This window comes from Corvus moneduloides, chromosome 8 (genome assembly GCF_009650955.1).
Source record: "Corvus moneduloides isolate bCorMon1 chromosome 8, bCorMon1.pri, whole genome shotgun sequence".
NCBI classification, from domain to species: Eukaryota; Metazoa; Chordata; class Aves; order Passeriformes; family Corvidae; genus Corvus; species Corvus moneduloides.
The window spans coordinates 27,193,777-27,219,030 of record NC_045483.1 but is presented as its reverse complement, the minus strand read 5'-3'; the positions used below and the strand labels follow the sequence as shown (position 1 = coordinate 27,219,030).

At 37.0% G+C, this 25,254-nt stretch overlaps 1 protein-coding gene across 8 annotated transcripts in view; it reads left to right on the top strand.

Moving 5' to 3' along the window:
* Window positions 1-76: 76 nt before the first annotated feature.
* SHLD2 (shieldin complex subunit 2) overlaps window positions 77-25,254 on the top strand; it is a 29,909-nt gene continuing 4,731 nt past the window's right edge. Inside the window, exons 1-6 of one of the 8 annotated variants that reach the window (XM_032115857.1) lie at window positions 77-430; window positions 15,193-15,258; window positions 19,558-22,038; window positions 22,568-22,675; window positions 23,445-23,639; window positions 24,495-24,629. In XM_032115857.1, the coding sequence (XP_031971748.1) occupies window positions 20,529-22,038; window positions 22,568-22,675; window positions 23,445-23,639; window positions 24,495-24,629 (1,948 nt within the window). In that variant the 5' untranslated portion in view covers window positions 77-430; window positions 15,193-15,258; window positions 19,558-20,528. Of the gene's footprint in view, window positions 6,847-6,885; window positions 22,039-22,567; window positions 22,676-23,444; window positions 23,640-24,494; window positions 24,630-25,254 lie in introns of those variants that run through there. The other 7 variants (XM_032115856.1, XM_032115854.1, XM_032115855.1 and 4 more) reach the window with 7 other exon arrangements.

Sequence of the window (25,254 nt, the reverse complement as noted above, 5' to 3'; positions counted from 1 at the left end):
CAGTGCGGGCCCGCCGCGCCGCCCCTTCCCCTTCCCTATCTCCTTCCCGTTCCCGTTCCCCTTCCCCTTCCCGTTCGTGAGGCCGGGCCTGCTGCCCGCCCCGCCGTGAGTGCGGCCGCTGCCACAGGGCCGGGCCCGGCCGCGCGGCCCCGCGCTGGCTGGGTGCGCTGCGGCCCGTGAAGAACCCGGGGCAAGTAGCCTTCATATGCCGCCCTTCAGCCGCGTGATAAACGAGGCGTCTCTTAGCGCAAGTACAGTGCAGTGAGGGCGTGCTCACACACGCAGTGTTTAGCACTCACAGGGAAAGGAGCCTGTTGGGAGAGCTCAGCTTTTCCATGTGTGTTTAAGTGACTGCCCTGCCGAGAGGGGACAGAGGTTTCGAGTAAAGTTGTTAACATAGCTGCTTTCATAGAACCGTGGAATCACTGAGGTTGGAAAAGACCTTGACATTTATCTGCTCTGTCTACTCTGCTGTTTTTCCTCTTGCTGGGTCTTGGTCCACTCAACTCCATGTTTTTTACGCAGCTCAGGCATCTGACTACATCTCTAAGAATACTGCTTTAAACTGTGTAAGATCTGCTTTCAGAGCATGGGAGAGATTGTCTTGTACTATTGGACCAGGTTCATTTCAGAATAATTAAGTGGCTTGTTCATCTTCTGTCAGTTTGGGCTGCTAATGGAAAAATATAGTGGGTTTTTTTTGTTATAGGCTTGTGGGAGACCAATGCCCTTAAGCCAGAAATATCCAGGAAGTTGCTTTATCGCTATGGAAATCTTTCTAACCACTATGGGCATCCAAGAGCTGTGCTACAAGACTTGTGGGAAAGTAATTTAACTTCTCTGTGTATTTGTCAGCAGGGAGATTAGTCACAGATTCTTTAACTCCCATAAACTCTTCAGGCAACTGATTCTCAGTTTTTATATTGATTTAATGTTGCTTTCTGTCCTAAGATTCTGAAGACATTCTCTTAAGGACCACTAATAAGGCTGGTTTTTATCTGTAATGAGGATGGTTTATAACTGTAGTCTAGAGAACAAAGATCCTTGATAGTGATATGGAAAAAAAAAAAAGCAAGAAAGGAGCTGGTTCTTAGGCCAGTCTGTTCTTTGGATGTTGACACAGAGCTTCAGAAACAAGCTTACTGATTTGGTTTTCTGTCCATACTCTAGGTGGTTTATGGAAAATTTCTATTTTGGTGTTAATTGTCAGTTCACAGAACTGTAGTGTTCTCAGTGGTTGAATTAGCCTTGAGCTACTACTTGATTTGTCATCTGCAGGTTCTCATTAGCTAGAGCTCAATTTCTGTACAAGTTCTTAAATTTTGTAAATGCGTAGGAAAGAAGGTGGTGAGAGGTATTGTGGCAATTAGTCCTTATCAGGTAATTATTTCCACCTTTTTCTGTAGGTTAGAGTACTGTTTCACAAACACAAAGGCTAAATAAGGAATGTCATTAGCCAGTTAGCTCAGTCATGTAGACTCAGATTTAAGGTTAATGTGCTTAGCTCCTGTCCTGCTTTCAGCTGTGTTCTCTCTGATTTATGAGCACACTTAATTATCAGCTGCTTGCAGTGTCAGGCTATGTTTGTAGCACATGTTTGTGGATGTCTTTGAGACTGAGCCTGGGACATGACAATGTGAGAACCACGTGGATCTCTCCGGGGCTCAGTCACACAGTTGTATTCGAAGTAATGGCAGTACCATACCTACCCTCCCTTCTAAACAAGACTGGATTTCAACAAAATATTCAACAAGCTGCATGTTGAATGCTGAGAAAAACTAAATCAGTATGTTAAATTTCTTAGTCTTTAAATATTGTAAGAGAGAAGATAACTAGGGAGTTTTATTTTGCACATTTTTATGAATGAAGTCATGTGTGCAGTTTACAGGCAGTTTATCAAACTCAGCAGGTCTGTACCATATTTCTATTTGATTCAAGTCCCTTCTGGAGGCAAGAATAATGACCCTATCTGTGTCCCCCATTCCAGTATTCTTATATGCTAAGCAGTGAGCAGTTGAATCAAAATCAGTTTGCCAGAGGAAATTAAAAATGTCATGCTTTAGAATGAGTTCTAGCAGGCATGAAAGTGGAAATTGCAATAATAAAAGAGGAGTTGTTTCTTCTTTACTCTCATATAGCATGTGGGCTGCCATCAGAAGATTCACATTTGAGTAGGGTCAGTGAAAAAAAGTCATTTGGGTGGATTAAAAAATAACTTTTTGTCTTCACAACCAGAAGTTTCACTAACTTCATTAATTTCATGCCAAGTGTTGGTCTTAGGGCTGCATCTGAAGAGAGAGCTGTATAGAGAGAACTCAATACCTGTGTGGTAGGGGCTGTATGATTCATGGTCTTTGCAGCAAGGTCATTTTCAACTGTGTGTACATGATAGGTATCAGTTTCTATTTAAAATCTGTGAAGTATAACTGAGAGAGACAAACAACTTGATTTAATTTCCTAAGCTGCTTCTAAAACATATATAAATTTTAACAGATCATTTTTATTGTAGACAAGAGCTATAATAAACACTGTATTGTGCCTTCCTAAAGCAATCTACTGTTTTAAGGTATATATTATCAATTTCATAGCAATTGGAATGATTTTCTATGTATCAGATTTTAAAGTTTTATTGAAAAAAGGGATCTAAGACAATCAAATACTTCTTGCTTTAATCCATTATATTTTTTGAGGGACTAGCTGTTTGGGAATATGTAGATGATTAGGGTAATCTTTTTCCTATGTCTTAACATCGTTAATAGTGGTATCATAAATGGAAGGCATGCTTGTATTGAAATTAAGGGATAGTTTAGGTCCAGCTTAGTGTTACCTCTCAAAGTTTGTCAATTTGGCTAAAACATTCCCAAGGTGTTCTGATGCTGAATCCCCTCAGAAACTAGGATAGCCGTTCCCAGCTTGCATCCTGGTCTTGTAACCAGCTCACCAAAGCAGATGAGAACGAGCAGAGAAGCTGCAAATCAGGGATCTTCCCAGGGCTCTGGATAAGTCTGCCCTTGTCTGACTGAGCCCTTCAAATCCGGCGTAACCCTGGGGTTGCCTCCAGTGCAGAGTCTGAGCATCCATTAGACAGCACACTCAGGAGGAAAGCTGATGTGTACAGAGCACCAGTTCCTTTCTGTGGTGAGCTGTCTTCTGGGAAGACAATTGCTTTTGAATTAATCCGCAGATGGAATTACAGTTGTTTCAGCAAATTTCATTTTAAGCTGTGAGCCGCACCACGTGAAGCACTTGACAGTTCTTACTTACCCTTTGCATAGAGAATGATGGAGATAAATTCCAAATAAAAATTGAAGCAAGTTGTTTGCCTTTGAATTGCCTATATGGGCATCTATGTTTCCCTTCCTCATTTCACCAGAAATTGCAAAAAAATGCTCATTTTTCTTGGACTTAAGTATTATGCTGTACTGCTTTATGTAGACCTTGGTAGTGTAACTAAGTAAGTGAGAGCTGGGGTTATTTTCTTACCCCAAACTGCTGCAGAAACTGTTCAGCCTCTGAGTCAACAGATCTCTGGACAGTTGGATAATAGTTTCTGGGTGACTAGGAGGATATGAATCTGACAGGAATGTTAAGCGTAGTACTGTTCACACACCTCTTGGCTTCAATCCTGTGTGTTTGTGTTAAATGGAGACTGTGCACGTGAGCAGCAAGTGTGCAGGACTTCTGAGAAATCCTCCTGTATGGGAGCTGCCTGCATATTGTGGGATACTGTACCAAAATAGTACCAAATAGCAATCTAATTATTTTCCATATGTTTAGCTTGAGATATTAATGAGTTTCATAGGGTTTATTTTCTGCCTTCCCAATGGTTTAAAGTAAAATCTTCATGTATAATTTGTTTTGGCATGGGATGTGGAAATAGAGATGGCAGTTTCTTTATCTGCAGGAAAATGTACCAGCATTCAGTCTTCAGAGTAATGGGAGGTAATGTTGATACAGCATTTGCTCTTTTAAAGATGTATTTTTTAATAAAACAAAGACACTACAGACTAAAGAATCTAAGGAATAATTAATGTAATCTGAACTTAATTTTAATTCCAAATTTGTGAATAAATTTTGGTACTCTAAGGGCCATATTTCTTGATTATATTCTTCCCTTTTTATACCAAGCCAGTAGATGATGTAACAGGAATGAACCAGGATGTGTGGAACAGTTGTCTGCCTTCAGTGTTGCTGGAGGGCTGTCCCTGTTACGATGCTGTCACAGGCAGGACACGTATGAGGTGCATCCCAGAAGATTCCCTTACTTTGTGGCTGTCTATATGAGCACTTTTACCAAATGAACACTTGACTAGAAATCTTCATTTCAGTCATCTGTTTACAACCAGTTAGAGACCAAAGCTTATTAAAAACCTTTCTACTGATAGCATAAGATATCAATACTGAGATCTATTGGTTTAGAGACTTTTCTCTATAAATAACTTTGGCTGTGTTGAGCCATAGCAGATCTGGAGAGCTGACTTGCAGGTTTTCTTCATTTACTCCTTTTGCCTTGATAAAAAAGAACATGAATTTGCTGTTTTTCCAGGCAGGCTGCAGAAGTTAATTTGCACATACTGCAAATTTCAGGTGTGCTTTCTGCAATATTGCAAAATTGAAGAAGAGGTATTCAGGTTATGAGATAAAGACTTTAAACCTTTCAATACTTTGTCTTGTTAATGAGATGCTTAGGTACCTGTGGTCTGATTATTTAATGGTTTTATGTATTACTTTGCATTAAATTGAGGTTTTTCCTACTTGCTAAGTTCAAGGAATAAGCTGCTATTGTTTTTTTCATCTGTAAATAGTAATGGTTTTGCTTGTCTATAGCACTATAAAAGTAGGGAGTGAAATTCGTAATTGTGCAAGTGGGAAGTTCTAGGTTTAGCCTAGTAGGGACTAGGCTGAGGTGAGTCTTGTTTTTTTTACTTGGGGCATTGCTACAAAAATAATCTGTAGCTGAGCAAAATAATATTTAAATTTATTATTTAATCAAGCATAAGAATTTTTTTTTTTTTTTTACTTTTCCAGGACTTCTGCAACAAGATCTCATTCTTATTTCAAAATTCTAGCAATTGATCTATTAGCCCATTGTTTAGAATGTGAATTTGACAGGGATTCCTAATTCTTAAGTGAAAAGTATTTGGAAAAACCCTCAATAAGTGGTTCAGAGCAGTTTTCTGAGCTTTTAACTTGTTAATAACTCTGCTGTAGAAATCAAAATATTGAATAAATTCTGGTAGCTACCTCATGAGTAAATATACTTAATTGCCATGAAAAGTGGTGGTGCTTACGTTTATTAGCTTTAAAGACCTTCTGTCTCCATCTGTTTGTATAGTTGCTGTGCATGATGACTGATGTTGCCAACTGGTTGCTTCAGCTCTGTGACAGAGCAGATATAAAAAGCTCTTCATGTATACAGGAGCTGATGCCCCCATCTCTTGGTCAGGCAGTCTATAGATAGATAGTCTATAGAATTCTCAGTGCCATGTTTCAGTACTGTTACTATCAATATATTGCTAATGAGTATTGCCAGATAATCTAACTGATAAATATTAAATATGCTTTTTAATAACACTTATAGGAAGAAGTGTCATGCCACTTCTGGTTATCAGATGGGTAGGACAAAAAGTAACTCCCTCTGGAGCCTGCAGGTCTGACCCAAAGCTTTCTGAAGTCAGTAACAAATTAATCTGCTGTGACCTTTCCCTCAACGTGGCCCTTCATGATATAGGCTTTTGTGGGTCAGTGTGAAGGCTTCTCCTTTCTCAGTTCCTGTATCAGTGAGAATTTGTGTAAGTAGCTGGTTTGTGTAATAATCTTTAGCTTTTGATTGGTATTTCCTAATTTCTAATTTAAAAGACAAAAGAGGGCCTGATATAGTTACCCAATCCTGAAATATTTGGGATTCTCATCTCTCTGTTAAATGTGTTTGAAATTAGCTGATGAAAAAGCTAGTTGGGAAAGCTGACAGATATACAGGCATAAAAACTTCCCCAGATGCCCTGTGAGCATGCCACCTTTGTTCTCTTAAAGAAGGTTAGGAAGGAAAGAAAGTACTTCTGTCAGTTTATTTCCTGGAAATTATGTTTAGAAAATTGCTGTCTACTTCAGTGAGCATAGCAAATAACAGATAGTAGAAAGTGGTTTGCCAGGAGTGAAATAAGAATTGTTTGAAAGTAACATTTACAATTGAAATGGATGGTTTTTGCAACTCCTGGTGTCCTTGGCTGTCTGGCTGAAAATTATACCCAAGAACTTTCCAGCCTGGAATCACAGCATCAGAGGCTGCAAACCGGTTTTTTCTTGGTTTAATACTCAATTGACAATCAGAAGTTGTTGACATAAACGTAGTGTGTATTGTTTAAATAACAAACATTGAAGCTCTTATGAACTAGAGAATACTAGTCTCCTGTAGTGCTTTTGTTTGCCTTTCTATTAGCAAAACCAACTTTAACCTTTTTTACTTTGGAAGACTGCTTATGGAAATCAAAATTGTTAAAATATGTTTGAATGTTTAAATCTTCTGTGAAATATGTTGGTGGGTGAAGCCCCGATACAAAGCATTAAGAATTGCCATTCAAGTTTGTTGGTACAATTGAAATTGGTGTTGTTTATCAGAAAAGTCCAGGGGTACATTGGCTGGTATTTTTCAACACATTATGGATTTCCTGGGGGGGAAAAAAAAATCTCTGGTTATGCTGGATGTAAAGATGTATATGTGATATCTTTTCTTGGTCATCTTTCACAGACCTCAAGATTGTTCATGGTGCCCTCTGGATGTAGAGATCCAGCACAAAATCACTGTTGTATAGCTCATCCCAGAGGAATCTCAGAATGTGACAATAGGTCAGAAAAAGAAATGTTTTCTGTTTTAATTAAATTGTCCCTTCTTGAACACATTTGAACAATTTTTGAAAACACTGGGTCAAGTTCTTCGTGATTATTATTTATTGTCTAATCTTGTCAATGTTGGCAAGATAATGTCTAACTTACCTGTTCTACTTCATCTCTTCTGTTTTTTTCACTTGAAAGCCAGTATGTTGAAGGTTAGCTTATTTTGAAGTACTGGTAAGGTAGGGTCTCTGCATATCATTAGTGAGAGATTTTCTGGTTTCAGAAGGACAGCTATATTGTGGCCTTCTGCCTAAATGAGTTAAAATCGCCATGGAATTTGTAAAAGCTTCTCCTGGTTTCTTTTGTCTTACTAGTTTTCAGATAAGCCTGGTGTTTTTCTTTGGTTTAGTAAAGGAACACTAAATGGCAGTCTACATAATGTATGCTCTTAGATTGCTCTGTTATCATTAGAGATCAGCTTTCTTGATCAGAGGATGCTATGTGTTCACCTGAGGATTTAGGGCTACATTATCATTGTGGCATTTACATCAATGTAACATTGGGCTACATAAACAGAAATTGAGCTTCTTCCCCATGTGACCAAAAACCTCATGAAAGTAATAGATGAATAGGTGAAGGATGAAATTAGAAGCCACTCTCCTTCACTGTTCTGTTCTCCCTATTTACTTTACTCCTCACCTACACTGAACCCATGCTCGTAGTGCAAGTCCATTAATGTATTCAGTTTTAGGTGTAATTTATTCTTGTTTATTAGATGACTAATTCAGTGAAGGTTATTTAAGTTAAAGAAATTAATGGGCCTGTTAACTAAAAGAAAAAAAAGTCTGTTATTTGACGGAACACTCATCTTTTGTCTCCCTGAGTGAATTGTAAAGTCACAACGGAATATAGGGTACTGTCTCAGGACTTAAAGTAATTCTTAACGTTTTGAAACTAAGGCTTGATTGTGTGGCTGTATTCTGCACAATGCAAGGTAAGAGAGAACCTCCCTCAAACAGTGTATGAGGTTCAGGAACTAAACAAACAAAAAAAAAATAGTCACATCAGATGCCCTGTGTTAATCCTGCCTTTGAATCATTTGATTATTTTGTGCTTATAAACCAGCACCTGAGACCTCAAGTAAGGAATAAAAGCAGAGGAGGACAATAAATCTTACGTTGCAGGAAGAAAGAATTGTAGATAAAGAAATGATATAACCAGGGATGATGACTGTTAAAATCTCAGTAGGTAGGGTGAAAAGCTGAGGTGAAAATGGTAGTTTTGAATCCTATCAAAAAGCTGAAGGATTATGCACCAGGAAATGGCAATGAAATGTTTAAGGTATGAGTATGTAAGATTCACTCAGTGAATTCTGCACTTGGTTCAATTTACTGTGCAAGCAAAAGTAAGTTACTTAATCTTTCATTGCCTCAGTTCCCGTGAAAAAAACAGATGATAATTTATTCCCAGCTTCTTAAAAATATGAGGAGGACAAATACAATAAGTATTGTTTGGAACTGAGCTGGTTATACAAACTTGTAAGGTCCTCACATCTGAATGAATATAGGCCAGAAATTACAGAGCATGGGCAGTATTTATTCTTAAGGAGAAACTCCTGGAATCTGCTTTTCTAATAAACTGATACAGTTTTTCTTTCCTATCAGACTTGATTTTCTTCAAGAAATATAGGAAAGTCTTAGATTATTTTCCAAAGTGATCAGTAAAATACTTCTTGTCTTGAATGTTTACCCTTAATCAGAGCATATTCAATTTACTCATTCCTAGGAACAGAAACAGCAAGGTCTAATGGAGCTGCAGTTCATTAATTTTGTGTTGAAGATGATGAGAAATTGAAGTTACGTAGGCTTTTGCAGGTTCTGTTGGATTAAAAGAATCCATAGAAATCAGTGATAGAGGAATTGAGCAGAAGTTCTCTTGGAATAACAAATACTATCCGTAGCTTCATGCGTAAGCTACTTTAACGGGTCAGATCAGATAAAAGGAATGGTTGTCAAATACATTACAGACATGTTTTGCCAGCAGATTTTATTTCAGTTATTTTCATGCTGTATACTTAATATGTCTGAAGTCAGTCTTTCAGCAAGTCTTCATCCAACAAATTGGATGATGGCAGATGAAGAGTAGGTAATATAATTTGACCTGTGGCTATATTTGGTTATAAAAATTTCTGAAATGCCAAGTAAGGTGGAATTACTCAACAAACAGAAAATAAATACTGGGGTTGGCATGAGTTCTTTGGGAATATGCCAGTGTAGATATGACTGTGCTTTTTTGCTGAGAATGTCAGATGAACTTGTTTAAAGCAGTGAAGTTCCTTGAACTTAGACTTGTTTGGTTTTTTCTGTTTTCCCACTCTGGATCATAAAAGAGCATAGAATTGAGATGAGATGGAGGAAGGTGGCTTTATTAGCTCTGTACCTGCATGGATTGCTAATTCTAATGGGCCTGTTGAGAATACAGACTTTGCAGCTGAGCTGTTCCCCAGCCTTCCTGTGTCCAGCAGTGGAACCCCAGCAGGCAGAGCTCTTCTCTGGCATGAGGCCTTCATTCCTACAGTAAACTCGGTCCAGATCAAACCCCTCATTGCATCAATGCTTGTAAAACAGCCCTAATCCTAAAGATTGGTGGCAAGCCTTCTGCCAGTAGTTCTGCTCTTGACATCTAATTCTCGAGCTGAGAAGTCAGTATTTAATTTTTTGAACAATGGCATAGGACTCAAAGTACTCTAAGTACCATGAGTACTCTTAGTGTGACGCATGGTGGCAAATTTCTGTTGTGGAGACATTGGGAAATCCAATGTAATGTGGAAAAGCCTAGATAACTTTTACATTGGAACAGCTTCAGTCCCCACTAAACTGTATTTTGATTTATATAAGATGAGCTATTGAGAATTTGGAAGAATAGGGCTTGACCTATTTGGGGAAAGTTTCCCCACATCTTTCTAAGATACTGATGTTGGCTGCAAGAGTGAAATTTTCTTTTTTGAAAGGTAAATGTGATTCAAGACATTTTTAAGGGACTTTATTTTTTTTTTTTTTTTTTTTAATATTTATAGTCTTAAGAAGCTGGGCTCTGTTTGGAAAGGAAGAACCTTGCATAACACCACCATTCTATCCAGCAGTACAGTGTAGGTGGCCTTGCAGTGCTCAGCAGTGGAGACTATCCTGATGGACAGCTTCCTTCTCCATGTTTACATGCTCCAAGGAAAGCTGAGGTGCCCGATAAACAGCATGTCGCTTCAGGGCTACCTGGAGAAGGGAACTGCATAGAATAGCTTCCAGGATCAGAACTTTATGCTTTAAACTTACCTGGATATAAAATGTAAGTGCTTGTTTTTTAAACACTCTGTTTCCCAAGTTAAAGGGATAAGCGTAGGTAGAGGGACTTGACAGCTGGTTCCCATTTGGGATTAGAATCTTAACTTGCTTGAGAGCTGGTAAAGTAAAACTTACTTGTTTGCCATATTGAGAAAGAAGCATCAAGTAACATCATAATGTATGAAGGAATTAAAAACTACACAGTATGACTGCACAGTTCTTAATTCTTATGATGTTACATCTTCCCTCTTCTATATTTGCCTTTTTTAACGAGGAATGTAGTTTAGGTGGACACTGTTTTGGATGTTTTTCTTTTCACCTTCATCAAATCAAATTCTTGCACTTGCTCATTTTGTGAAACTTTCCATCCATGCCCATCATTTACTAATTTTTCCTCACTGTGATCAGACTGTTCAGTTTTCTGCTTAGTTTTTCTGTTGGCAGCTGAAGTTCATAATATATTGTTTAATATATTGTAATGTCGTACAGGTTTCTGTTGAAAATAGCACATTAATATTTTGATTCTCACTTGTCTCTGAATACCTTACTATCTATATTTTGGAAAAGATGCCTTCAATTATTTTTAAGTTTAATTTCCATTATATAAACTAAATCTCCATTTGTTGCCATTTAGATTTGTGCTGACAAATATGATGTCTTAGCAGTTTAGTTTTAAATCTTTTATTTATCTCAAGCTTTTCTTCTGCTCCAGTGTTTCATAATGGTTAGCATGAAATGTTGCCATACCTCACTTGAGGTTTGTTACGAGCACATGGCTCCTAAACTGCCATTCATTCAGATGGTATGTTAGTTTTATCTGCAAGATCAAGTTTTTATATATATATGTAATGTTAACATAGGTATAGTTCCTGCAAAGCAATGTCAGGTAACTCAGAACATGAGCCTAGACAGAACAAACTGTACTGCTTTTTGAATTCCTTTCTCTCTGGTCTGTTGTAAAGGTTACTAATCTCTGGAGAAAGATAATGGATCACATGTTTGGTGAATAGATTTTTGGGTTTTCTGCTTTATCTGCTAATTTTAAAATCTTTTAAAGTAAGCTCATATAAGCAGATTTTAATGTGAAATTTATGGGAAGGGCAAAACCAATATGTATTTACTCATTTCCTGTCATATGCTTAATACTGCAGTAGCTGATTATTTATATTCCATGTGCTTCCTTGCACAAGCAAGTTAAATCTGGAGTTACTCAAATCATTAGCTGGATACATAGAGTACTTTGATATGGAATGGACAGCAAGTTCCCTGTGTTTCTTCACCTCTAATTTTCCTCTTCCGTGTTTTTACAAAATGCAGAATTCAGGTGCATGTGCACCTGAAGTACCACGAGTCACACAGAGCAGTAATTGTCTTTCTGTAAAGGATGTCACTTGACATGGAATAAGGGCAGGTTACAAAAACACTCTTCAGAGCTACTTTAATTTGTGTGTTGGGACATTAAACAGAACTCTCATTAAAAAGGTAGCGTTCTAACATTGGCACTGCCACTTCTGTTATGTGTGAAAACTTCCTGCTAGTGTTTTCTAAAATATTTTTGAAGGCTATTGTGATTTTAGCTTTGTACAGCAGCTCAGATGGTTTTCAGGATAAAAAATACACTAATATGTTAGTAGCCAATGTTTGCCTTGTGTACAGCAGTCCTGTTGTTTCTATTCTAGTGAAAATCAAGTATAGAACTTGCAACATTTGGTAGACAGAGAAAAAATTGCATTTTCAAACAGGATTACAGTTCCAGTACACAAGGTGTTAAACTATGAGGTGACCATTTCTTTAATCTCTACTCTTTCTGCATTATATTGCAGAAAGAAGCAATTTATAGTTTTACTTCCAATTGGAGCAGCTTCTGCATGAAGACAAATGAATAAATAGATAAATCTCTTTAGTTTCCATCCTTAATTCTTCATACTTCAGGAGCTTTGAAAGTTACATGGGCAGGACTATGTAGTATTGCAAGTAATAAAAACATGTGTAAAAGTTACTGAATTAAAGGCAGCTGAATGGAGGTACACAGCAATCATAGCACAGTACAGATAATAACTGAGGTATTGCCTCTAACAAAAACCGTGAAGCAAATGATGTGCTTTGACTGAGAACAAAGGTGCAAGAAGGTTTTTATCAATGGTTATGCTGCTGTGCCCTGCTGCTACACACTACGACTTGGAACAGTAGAGGGAGACCCAGGATGACTTATTACATCATACCTTGAGTTTTTTGATTTTGCTTGAGGTGTTTTCAGCAGCTGAATTACCATGGAAAAGGGTACAGGCCAAGTCAGTGTTTCTGGCATTTAGTTAGTAAACTTCATTCACACTTTATTCAATTGTAATGATTTCCTTTAACTTTTTGGGGCATAGTGGGATAGAAATTGTGATCTACAATTTTTTGAAGTGTGATCAGTCTATTTATTTTTAATAAATAGTCAAAGTGCATTTCTGCCCTAAAGTCTGAGAGAAAAGCTACCTCTTTGAAATAAGGAAATTTGCATCTAAAAGGCACCTTTGGCTCGGTCAGCTGTGCTGATAGTTACTCAGTATCACCTGTTCCCTGTTAAAGCTTAACCGGTTTGCTAAACTAACATCCATCTAAACCATTGAAATGTAAAGGATTATGTATTAAAAAGCTAATGCTACTTTTCTTTGTGTATCATATCTTAATTTTTTCCTAGGTAAATGCCAAAAGACTTGAAAACTTCAGTTCTGTTTCCGTAAGATTCACTGTGGTTCTGACTCATTTAAAATCATCTGAATTTTTTGTCTTGGTTTCCTGCAGTGCCCTAGTAAATTAACAACCTTACTGCTTAGCTGGAATAGCTGTGAAAGAGTGTTTGCTTGGCTGATGTTCATGCAGCTCTGCAAAGAAGTTGGTAGGTGTGTTCCTTCTGTGGCCACAACAAGGAGCAAGTGTGGGCAGTGACCCATCTGTGATCTTTGTAATGCTGTTGACCAGTGTACAGGGGCAGTTTGGCCCAAGTCTGGAGGTTATGTTTCCTTAAGGGAGCTTTAGCTCTTAAAAAATCTTAAAGCTCTCGACTTCTAGATAGAAGAGCTTATCCTTTTCACTTACAGCTGAAGTGTATTCTTGGGGTGTGTGCAAAAGGGAAATATTAAAATAATCTTGAAAATCCTTTGCCGTTTCAAGAACTGAAATTTTAGATTTGGATATAAAAATCAGTGCTGTCATGTGGTTAACATCTCTCAAGAATTTTGTTTGAATTAAAATGCTCACATCCAAAGCGGGTGTTCGAACTTTTCTTCTGAGACACTAGATCTATAGAAATGTGTAAAGGCAGCTTTCATTTTCCTGAGGTATGAAAATACTGAGGAGATCAGCTATTGATTGTATCTGATTGGTAGCTCCTTTGAACCTAACAGAAATACACTGATGATACCACGTAAAGGATGTAGCTGCACACTGCGGGAACAGATAAAATGTGCACAATGTGGCTTGGGGTGGGGAGGGAGTAGGTAGGACTGGCGCCATAGGTTCAGTCCTGACAAAAAGTACTTGCTGCCGTTTATGTTTGCAGGAAGGTTAAATGTTTGCTCTTCTGGAGGGATCCTGTATAAACAGGGATGAAGTGAATGCAGTCAGAATTGAGCTATTGGTCTAAAGGTGTCTTGTGGGGTTGTGTGCCACCTGGCTTCTTCTGGAGCCTTGTGTAGCTTGTAGTTTTGAGCAGCCTTGGAACTTCTCGATCTAGTGATGACTTGTGTGCTCTAGTATGACTTCTTGGAGTGAGTGACTGGTTTTTTTTGGTTAACAGACAGTGAACCTGAATTGTTAATGATGGTGACAAATGAGAAATGTCCCCCTTGTCTTAAAGGCAAGAGGAAGTGCAGCTTCTCTTAAAGTCTATTGCTAATATAACCACTTGTGGTGGAGAGTGAAAGACATTTTCCTGGCACTAGCAGATTATTTACATGCTAATAAAATAAAGTAGATTACTTTACACAGGAAACTTAAGAATTACACCTTTTCAACACCCTGTCTCCCACAGTACGAAAACACACAGTCAGTCTGGCTGTTGTCCAAAACAGTGACAATATCCCGTTTTTGTCTATGAACGTGCAGTCAGCCTCCAGGTTTTTGTTGTAAAACTTCATCTTTTTTGAGTAAGGCTTTTGTAAAGATGAGAAAATAATACTGGTGGCTTTGTATTTTAAATATTTCTTACATGTGTATTTTAATCATCTGGTCCTAGTAAATCAAATCTACCAGCAGTTAATCTGATGGAAATCAGGCTATTAAGATATTTCTTTGACCAGTTACCTTGCTTTCATCTTAGGTCCTGTATGGTTTTATCCACTTCTGTTTATCTGATGGTCTCAGTCCCAGCATAGATTTTCATTGGTAATGATACCTGTGGAAAATTTTCTGCAAACTAAATAGTTTTTGTAAAAAAAGCCACAATGATGCCGTTTTAATATTGTGAGGTATTTTAATATGCTGAAATATGTGGAACAATATCTTTCTTGACAGGAGGTATAATTCAGGCAGTTTAGTTGTTTAAATAGTCCTCAAAAATAAGGGTTTGGGGAATGACTATTCTTCAACAAAACATGCATGGCACGTTTGTGTATATTTGACCTTTTACCTTTATCTTTCTTTTCTACTCAAAAGGTCAGTGTTCTCTAGAACTTTTAACTTCTTTTGTTTGTAGCAGCCACTGGATGCTCCTATCTCCTTAATTTTATGTTTTTATGTATTGCAAAACAAAAATCAACAAATAGCATTTACTTAAGGGGCCACCTCGAAAGGCACAAAGGCAGTGAGGAAAGAATTATCAAGATAATCACAAAAGTCTACGACCTTTACTCCAATTTTCAAACACAATGAAGACTATCTCAGTGGCTTAATTGAAAATGTATTATCAGTGTTCAGATTGTTGCATCATTTGGTTCCAAAAAATAATGTAAAATAAAATGGCTGATGCAACTGCTCAGTAGATGCTTTTATATGATGCAAGCTTATATTTACAGAAGAAATGTCTTCATTTCAGGTCCAGGGAGATATTTTCCTTCTAGTGCACAACTTTAGAAACCACAGGCCCTGATCCTGCAGGCAAGTAGGTGCACATTAAATGTTAGCAATGCCATTTGATTGTTTGCCTTCTTTTTCTATATTATCAGTTCAGTAATAGTTATGAGGAACAACTTGCCTCTTCTTACTCAGTATTTTGATTTAAGTTTTTTTACAGTGTCAGACTGTGGAACTTCTAAGAACACTGATTTCTGGTTTAAATTATTCCCCTGCTGCTGCGGGAGTATTTAGGAAGGTTTCTATTCTGGTACCTAAACCACAGGTGTTCTGCATTCTAAAAATCATCTTGTTTCTGAAAGGGCACCAAATAAGGAAGAAAAAATGGGTACCTCATGTTTTATGGCTACATATTGCTGAATACAGGTTTTATGTACTTGTAAACCAGCTGTACATATCTTGAGGCCAGATGGTACTGTACTCCTCTGGTAATAGCCAGTGAAAAGAACTAAATACTGAGTGGATTAGTATTGCTGCTATTTGACTTAAATAGTAAGTACTAATAGAAATTATTTTATGGTCAATAATAACCTAAGTACCTCATTTAGAAGTAACTTTATACTAATTACAGATACTGCTGTAGGCAAATGAATGCTTGTGATTTTCATCAATTTTGATATCGATTAGCAGGGTTCCTGCTATACCACCAGATGTGGTTGACAGCAGCCTCTGTGCACAGTATTCCATGTGCTGACATGTTATTATGTGAGCCAAATAACCATCTTGGTGTAAGATTGCAGTTAGTTACACAGGTCAGTTATGGACAGGACTACAGTCTTTGCTTGAAACCCTGTATTTAAATTCAGATTAAAGGTATTTGGTGATTGTAACAATCACCAAACAACAGATGACAGAAATAAGACCTATCCTATTAATTTCCTCAGCTGCCCATGTGTACGTGTATGTTCTCTCACGTCTGTGTTCCCTTGACTTCTTGTTAGGTCGCACTAGCCTTGGCTAATGCAATCCACTTAAATCTCTTTGAGCTGCCATTCACTTCCACGTATAATCTTCTCTTAAGCCCACATGATATGTCCCTCACTGTTACATACAGTAAGTTCACTTCAGCTACAAGTTGCTTAGCTTGATTTCTTCTGTCAGTTTTTATTTTCCATTTTGTTCCTCTTAACATGTATTTGGACCAAGCTTATTGATTTAGTAGATAGCTGCTGTCGCTGGTGTATTGATTCACTTGCAGTGCTAGCAGGAGTTGTTGGCAGGAAGATCATGCTTCTTTTTCTTGCACAAGTTGCAAGCAAACATGTGATGTGTTCATCACTTCATCCCAGAGTTGTTTCCATTTCAGTGTTTGAAACTGTTACTACACTGCTTACTGTTTCTTCAGTTCTTCAAAGTTACTGTACATCTGCAGCACCTGGCTTTTAAAAAGACCACATTGAATTTTGGAGGGAGATTTGAGCAGCATGGTGGAAGTGCCAGGAGAGTTTCCTGTGATGTAATCAGAATTCTGCATCAGGAAGTTTTTCTGGTTTTCCTTTGGTTGGCAAGTGTCTTAGTAGATTTTCTACTCTACAATCACATGGGTTGAGCTGTCGAAAAAAGAAGAGCCCAACCAAACAACCCTACAGCTTGAATTGAACTGAAACTAAATACTCTGAAGATGGCTATGAATAATTCAGTTTCCTCTGTTGTAACATAGATGAATCTATTCTTTAATTTTTTATACTACATGTAGGAGGAGTATAAAATCAGCTATGTGAATAAGGGAGGGGAAAGTTCACAGTAGAAGTTAAAATTTAGAATTGAAAGAATATCCCACTTTATGTATTTATTGCTTACTGGGCCAGCTTTTCAGCAGGTAAAGGACAACATAATGTCTTTTTGCATATTTTAGGGATCGAGTCATTAACTACTTACATTTAGGATGTTCAGCATCAAGCTGCAGCAAATCGAAGTAGGAAGTTAAAAGAATGTACTGTCTATCTCCTAAAACTTTAGTGTTTCTGGATGGGAAAGTAGGTTACACTTCTGCATTATATTGCTATAGTCCTTTGTCTTCTGATGCATGGCTGTCTTTTATTTCTGTAGTCTTATTTGTAGCTTGAAGCTGTAGTGTGTAACAGACATAAAGAAGCTCTTAACTAGAGGTTGAATTAGTGTGGTTTACGCCTAATGTACAGGGCTTAAGTAAAGACTTGATGAAACTATTTGCATGTAACTTCTCAAAACAGAGATTTAGGCACCTGGCTACCGTGAATATTCAGGAATGATAGGAAGCTGAAGCTGTGTCACCCTCTTAAATTATCTTGGCATAATGCTTAATGATTATCGTGGCAAGTGAATGCTATTCATGACTAGTAAAATATGGAATAGCAGTAATGAGTATTTCTAGGGTATTTTAGGGGTACTTTAAGGTCATATATGTAGCATCAGAACATTTCTAGAGTAACTATGGGAAGAGGATTTCTAGAGCTATTTTAAATTTTGTGTGTAGCAAATCACTAGAGATTAACAATCTGTTAATGACAGTTCATTTTAAAAACCTTTAAATTTAGAATTCCTGTCTTACTGTTTAGATTGGAGGAAATAGACTATGTAGCATAATATATTTCTTGTAATAGGTATATTAAACTTCAGTTGCAGTGTCTTGCAAATGTACAAGTTGCTGATGTAGTTACTGTTTTTTAATAGATCATTGACCCGTCAATCAGACTCTGACCATTTCAGAGATAAAAAGCTTGGCTTTCATTGGCTGTTAGGAATAGAGCACCTTTCCACAAATTAGGAAATGGTGTAATAATTAACAGGTATAATGGATATGTGCATTCAGGTTTCAGGTGTATCTCTATGAGTTTTAGCTCCCGTTATCTTCGGTGTAGTTAACCCACTGTCTGCCCACAGATAAATTAAATACAGTAAAAAAATGGATTTTTTTTGTGGCAGTGGCATTTTGCTAAAATGATTGATAGATTTTTGCTCATCTTTTTAAAATCTGTAATGAATTGTTCTTTCAGACTTTTATTTAAAACAAGGTTCAGAACTTCACTAACAAACTCATTAAGTGAGTAATAATTCCGTTCTAAAGCAGCAAAGCAAAGGTTCATTAAACAGTTTTGCATACAGAGAATTTAGGTAAAATTCAGGTTTTTTTTCTTTCTGATTTACAGACCTAAATGATTTTAGGTACTGATGATTCCTAGTACAGGAAGGACTTTGACATCTTTGACCAAAAAGTCACTTGGAAGTTGCCAAAGCAGGTCGTTTGCTAGTGGACTTACTACATGAATCAGAAAGTTGGCAAATGTCACCGTTCCTAAGCTAATTTAGGTTTTGAAAATATAAACTGTATTTTAATTGCAAACATTCATTAAATAACACCAAGGTTCAATTCCTTTGGTGTGATCATAGAATCATAGAACAGCTTGGGTTGGAAAGGTTCTTAACAAAAATCATCAAGTTCCAAGCCCCCTGCCATGGACACATTTCACTAGACCAGGTTGCTCAGGGCCCCATTTACCCTGGCTTTAAGTGTACTGGCACTGCAAAATATGAATCAGGAAAACAAATCCTAAATTTAGAGAAGCTACAGAACTGGAAAGTTAAGGAAAACTTCCTGAATTTTTGTGTAACTTATAACTCTTTAAACATGACAGAAAACAAAAGAGAAGTGATACTTAAAATGAGGGGCTGATAAATTACTATATAACTGGACATTTACCAAGTTCATTTAAACTAATAGTAACATTTTCTACTTGACATAGATCTGTTACTTAACTTTTTCCATCATGTATTAGGTAGCCTTTTATCCACAAAACTTATTAACATCACTTCTTTAGGGATTCAACCTCACTTTGCTTTGTCTTTCCCTTACCTGATCTACTACTTTAGTGTTGAACTGTAAATTCTGTCCTTCTGGTTATTTGTATATTATCATTCTTTATGTAACTCAAAGCTTTCATAGGTTTGGGTATTGTCCTTTAAGAGTTATGTTCTTATAAGACTAAATTTAAATGTACAACTGTAGAAGTTTGGACACCCCAATGTTTTAAGTAGTACTTGTTTTGTTATGAGCATAAAAGTGAGCAGTACCAGTCACTGGGTTTTGTAGCTTCTTTGTATTTTGCCCAGTCTAATTTTAGTGGTTGTATATTGCTTTTCCAGTGACAACAATGATATAGCAGAGATCAGCATTCCAGGATGTTTATGGTTTTTCCATGTTACAACGAGCCTTATGAATGTGCAGATTTACCGACCCCTAGTGGGGTTGTTAGGAAAATGGTTGCTAATTTAATTAGTGCTAAATGAAAAATTTGCATCTTTTTCAAATGCTGTATTTGTTTTAATGGTCTTTTCCTTCTATTTACAGCTGGATTATCTCAAAATTTTTCTGGTGTTCTCTACATCTACGGAATTGCCTATTGCAGCAACTTCTATTAGCAAGAGTACTCCCAAAACAAATAGCTATAATCAGCATTTTAATGAACAGTTATAGCTGTTTCTGCTTATTTTAAAATTATAATTATACAGCAGAAATTAAAAAAAAAAAATCTTCCTTTTTGTGTGCTGTGTAAGTGGGCTAATTTTAATTAGCTAGAAAAGCTAGTAATTTCTTGAGTAGTTTGATACTCCATGAATGAATTAAAGCAAATCCTAAATTGCCTGCTCAAGCTTTACTGACCTCTTAGTGGTTATTAAATAATTACAATTTATCAGTAATAGCTTGAAACAGTCATTTCATGCCAAAACAGCATGTAAAATATTGCATTCCTAGCAAACTTTCTAAATAGCTCTAGTATGTTAATCATTTAGTTGAAACTGTAATTTCCTGGAAGATTAAATGATCTCTTAACCATGCTGTGAAGATTTCTTAAAGACATTTATTTCACAGGAGTTAAAATCAAGCACCGAATAGTGAATTCATATTTGACTGTTTAATTAGCAATAATAAATGAAGACAAATAGGTCAATAATAAAACTTAATTTTAACTTCACTATAATGTGTTTCCAAGTGTCAGAATCAGAGACTAGGTGTTGTTTTATTTTTATAAATTCATTTTTCTGTGCAAGTTTGACACAAAGAAATATTAAATATTTCTAAAGTAACGTCCATACTTTAGATTTTGTATATCTATTTTTATAGGCTTTAGGTAGTCGAGTAGTGCTTTTTCCAGGTAAACTATGAAATACTCCTATGAATTTTAGGTATTTTTTTAATTTTTAAGAAAAAGTAAAATCTTTTTTTTTTTTTTTTTGCATTTGCTAATATTTATTATTGTGCTTATTTATTATTGTGCATAAACCACATTATTTAAAGTCAAACTTACACACCAGTCAAAAATGTCAAAAAGACCACAAATTCATATTTTTGTGGGAGCACCCAGTATTCCAAGCCCACTGGAGATGTTAGAGCAAAGTAATTCAGCACCTACTGCTGAGAAATGGAGAGAACTCCACTGTTTGTGTGATACACATGGGTTTGTTTCTGGAAAAGTCCAGGGTGCTGCTGCCCCCTCAGTGTTCCAGGCAGAAAGCTCCACAGCCTCAGGACTCCCTACAAAAGGGGACAGCACTCAGGCTCAGCAGGGCAGGTTCATGGCAAAAGAAGGTTTGACATCTCCTGCCCCTGTGGCAGTGACTTGTACCAACTTTCCTAAAAAGACAAGTTTAACTTGCTCTGGTTGTCAGATATGCAAAGATAGATACACATCTGCAGATGTAAATCAGGCTGCAGATCAACACCTGCCCCAGACCTGTGCAGAATCAGCTGGACAGGATAAACCATCACATGGCTGCTGTCCAGACCTCACTGAGAGAAATGCCAGTCATTCAGGAGTTAACAGCTCTGACATTTCTGATTTGGTTGCCAGTACTAAGCAGGTCAGCATCCATCTGCAGTCTGTGGGATTTCAGTCAGGTCATAGAAGTGAACATCATGAACATCTAAGTCAATATCTGGATATGTTTTTCAAAAAAAGTCAAAAGTCCAAATCAAAAGAACCAAATCACTGTGCAGACTTTGTGGTGTCAGCAGACACTGAATTTCAGAGTGTAGTGACTTCGAGTCTGGTGGCTGTTTTTGCACAGGATCAGAATGAGATGCAGGAAAGAATTGGAAAACTATCAGAAACAGAAGCAGGCAAAAAAGCTGAAGAAAGGCAGTGTGATCGCTTCCAATGTGATTCTGGTGTTGGAACATGTACTACTAATGTGACTGAAAACGAATATAAGGAAGAGGATGCAAGTTCTCTTGAACTTTTCAGTTCTGAGGATGATGGGGAAAATGTTTGGACTGAAGCTACAAAACAAGAAGGAAGTGCTAAGGAACATACAGAAAAGTTTCAAGAGCTCAGTGTTCCTGCTAAGCAATTTGTAAATGAAATCCATATTGAGTCATTGAGCTCTGGAACACTGTGCTCTGAAGGAAACTGTTCTCACAAGAACTCTTCTAAAAGACCCCGCAAGTATGAAGATTCTTTTCATTTTTTTCACTCAGCATTTCAAAGACAGTTGAAATCCAAGAGAGCTAAACTGAATTCTTCTCCACCTGGTTCTGGGGTGAGAGTGGATCCGGAGAGGATGACAGAGTTCAAGAAACTCCAAAAGAAACTATCACTACTTAAGAACTGCTGCAGCAAAAATCAAAAGTACAGTATTTTGGTCACAGTTGTACATCCTTGTCATATCAAAGAAATACAGGTGAAGACTAAAACAAAATCTTCGTGTAAAGTTCCTGTCGCGACAATTGTTGTTGTCGACCAGTCAGAAGTTGAGAGAAAGGTGGTGCTGTGGCGTGCTGCTGCATTTTGGTCCCTCACTGTGTTTCCTGGGGATATTGTACTGCTTACAGGTGAGAGTTCTGTTATTTGCCTTTTTAAAATACAGATCTTTAAAATGCCTGTTTAAAGTAGAAGATGTAACAAGTGATTTGGGACTATGGCTAAACATTTGTAAGCAGCTTTCTTACATCACTCACATCATTTGAGTTTTCAGTCATCCTGCCAGTGGAACATTGACTATCCCATGGAAGTTTGCCCTCAGACACAGCCATGGAGAGTCAGGGGTATTCTGTAAGGTGTCAGTGTTTTAGAACAGTTGTTCTTGAAAATTACAAGTCCTGTTACAAACCAGACCTAAGCAGTGTTTGCTAGGAGGTTAGTGAATTTAAAACTTATATCAAACTAATGAGAAAATTCTATTAACTCATTGTAAATGGCATTTAAAAAATAGATTAAAAAATAACACTGTGTTTCCAAGTGATCTCTTTCAAACCCTGTGCCTTACACATCTGTATGTAAGATGGTTTTATAGTCAAGAAAAGTATTCTACACTTCAGTATTGTTGATACATGAGTTGATAAGGTTGCTTTTTTCTTGCAGATGTAGTAATGTATGAGAATCTTTGGTGTGGAGAAGTCATGCTTCAGTCTACATTTACCAGTCAGTTACTAAATCTGGGGAACTGCTCAGCTCTCAATCCGGAAGAATGTAAGATTGTAGTGCATAAGTTTCCATGAAAACTACAGTAAAACAGCTTTTTCAAGTACTCCATTTTGTTGGCAATGCCTCACACATGGGGTAAAATGGAAACGTGTGCAATTGAGAGGTACAAAACATGACAAGAGTATGACAGGAACACCTGTGCACAAGATGTGGACATGACAGCATCAGATAGCATGTGAAAACCATGGTAAAGTTTGGTGGTTACCACTGAACTCTAACAAAACTGAGTTCTTTGAGTTTAGTTTAAGAATGAGCAGTTATGTCAGGACATGGCCATGTGATGTCTGAGTTTTCATCAGGATTAAATTTTTTGCAAAATGGAGTAAGTAGATCCTTTCAGGGAGAGTAATTCACTGCAGGCCATGGAGGGTTGGAGACTGAGGGGAAAATACAATGGAAGTATCACAGTGACTGCATTGTTCTTACTGTCTTTGTGGTGTCCACTATTGCCAGCTGTTTAAGGCAGATTCTGAGGTCAATGATCAAGCACAGCTTTCTTCTTACCAAGCTATGATACAAGATTTTTGGTGTATTTTAAAGTATTGCACTTAGCTTAACTTGACCTGCTTCCTCTTGATAATATCCTAAAGTACAGTTTAATTTCAGATCAAGTGTTTTATATCTCAGGAATTTCTTACCTTAAAATTATTCTTGAACAGTTTTGATTTCATCAGTGTAAATATGTTCCAAGCCATAAGTTTTATACTTCTAAGTATAAAAAATAGTATGTGATTTTGCCTTTATTTCATGTAAGTTTATCCTATAGTGGATGGTGGTGTTCTCCATGGCTTGTTGGCATACATATCATCAGAATTTCCACACTTCAGAGACATTCCACAAAGACAAGTTCAGAGACTGGATGATGTTCAGTATGTGCAGCTAGATCAGCTCCAGCCAAATACTTTGGTGCACTCAATCCTGAAAATTATCAATATTTCTGTATTAATAGGTAAGTTCATGCACTGGACGTCAACTTCTGAAGTAGGTGAAACTTAAATAGTAATTTTGCAAGGCAAAATGTTTCTCACTGCTTGACCTCAAGCTTTGCACAAAAATTTGATCATATTGCACTCTCATCCTATATTAGTAAGCTACAAACTTCTACCCACATTGTCAATATCATGTTTATTAGTTTTAAATGCAGAATTTTGAAGATAGAAATGTTCATAATTTGCTCTAGTATGTAAATCTTGGAACTGTTAGATGTTTAATGCAAGTGTTCTTGTTCAAAAATTATTTGTGAAAATATTGTAGTTTTAGTGTGGAACTGAAGCATGCAGTGTCCTGGATAAGAGTGGTGTAGAGATCTTAATTGTTTCAGTTTGTAGGGACTGTTACTAATACTTTTAGTGTGCCTTGTACATGACTATGGTTTTCTTCTATGTGAAAACTTCTAGAGAAATGTTTCTTTCAGTGTATTCTACAGAAGTTACAGGAACAACTTCCAATTATGGCAGTTACAGAGAAATTGAGTACAATTTCTTTCTACTCTACAAGTCAAGATGAGTGGGAGCTGAAAGATGCTCAGATACCTCCTGTTTTAAAGGGAGTTGCCGAGTTGCTGAGTACTTAGATGGATAAAAGTAAATTAATATACTTTATGCACTCCTTTAAACTAGATTCATGTTGCTGAAGAAATCAGATTATTTTCTGTCCTGAAGAAATTGTAGGTGTATTCTTGTTTGCTTTTAATTGTACCATAAAATGTGATAACACCATGGTTCACCTTAATACTGAGGCACATGGGGTTTGTGTGCTTATAAGCTTTTTACTGTAGAAGTAATGTAATTTTGATTCTTTTCAGAATCTGTGTACAGCTACAGAGGTGGCAACCAAAGAAAAATTATTCTAACAGTAGAACAGAACAGAGATCAACACTATAGGATGGTTCTGTGGGGAGCAGGGGCTGCCTGGTGCCCTCAGCTTCAGAGGAAAAAAGGTAAGGTCCTTGTATCTACTGGTAAGTGTAAAAGGATTTTTGTGATGCTGTTAGTGCCTTTTAAGTGTTTAGCTGGTAACATTTATCCATTTAATCTTTAAATACTCCCCTTGGAGAAGTAACATATTTTATGCTAGTTCTAACATGTCTCCTCTGTTTAGAAGCGGTGTCATCAGCAGCAGAATTTGAATGCGCTTTAGAAGACTGAGAAGGCATAAATACTTAAAATCTTGGATCTATATACAAGATGCACTCTTTTGCATAGTGCCTGGTTATGTAACTGTGAAAACCCATGAGTGTTAACTGTGTTACCAGTTTTGCTGGGTCTTCCTTATCATTGTCTGGTTTAGCATGAATTGCTGAGGTTTTTCTACTCCTTACTTTTATTTTCTGCTTTCCACCTTACTAGTGTCAGGCTTTATATCTTAGTGGTCTTGAGATCAAGTCCAGCTGTAACTAACTAGAAGCATCTCTTGCAAGAATTACATAGCCTGTGTTTCAGCAGTGTCTACTACCAAATTTTGATTTATTCCTTGTCTTGTTCTTTGAAAATAAGTTAAACTAGGTTTATGTTAAATTGATAATTGTGGAGATAGAAGATCAGAAACAGGGATGTATTAAAAAA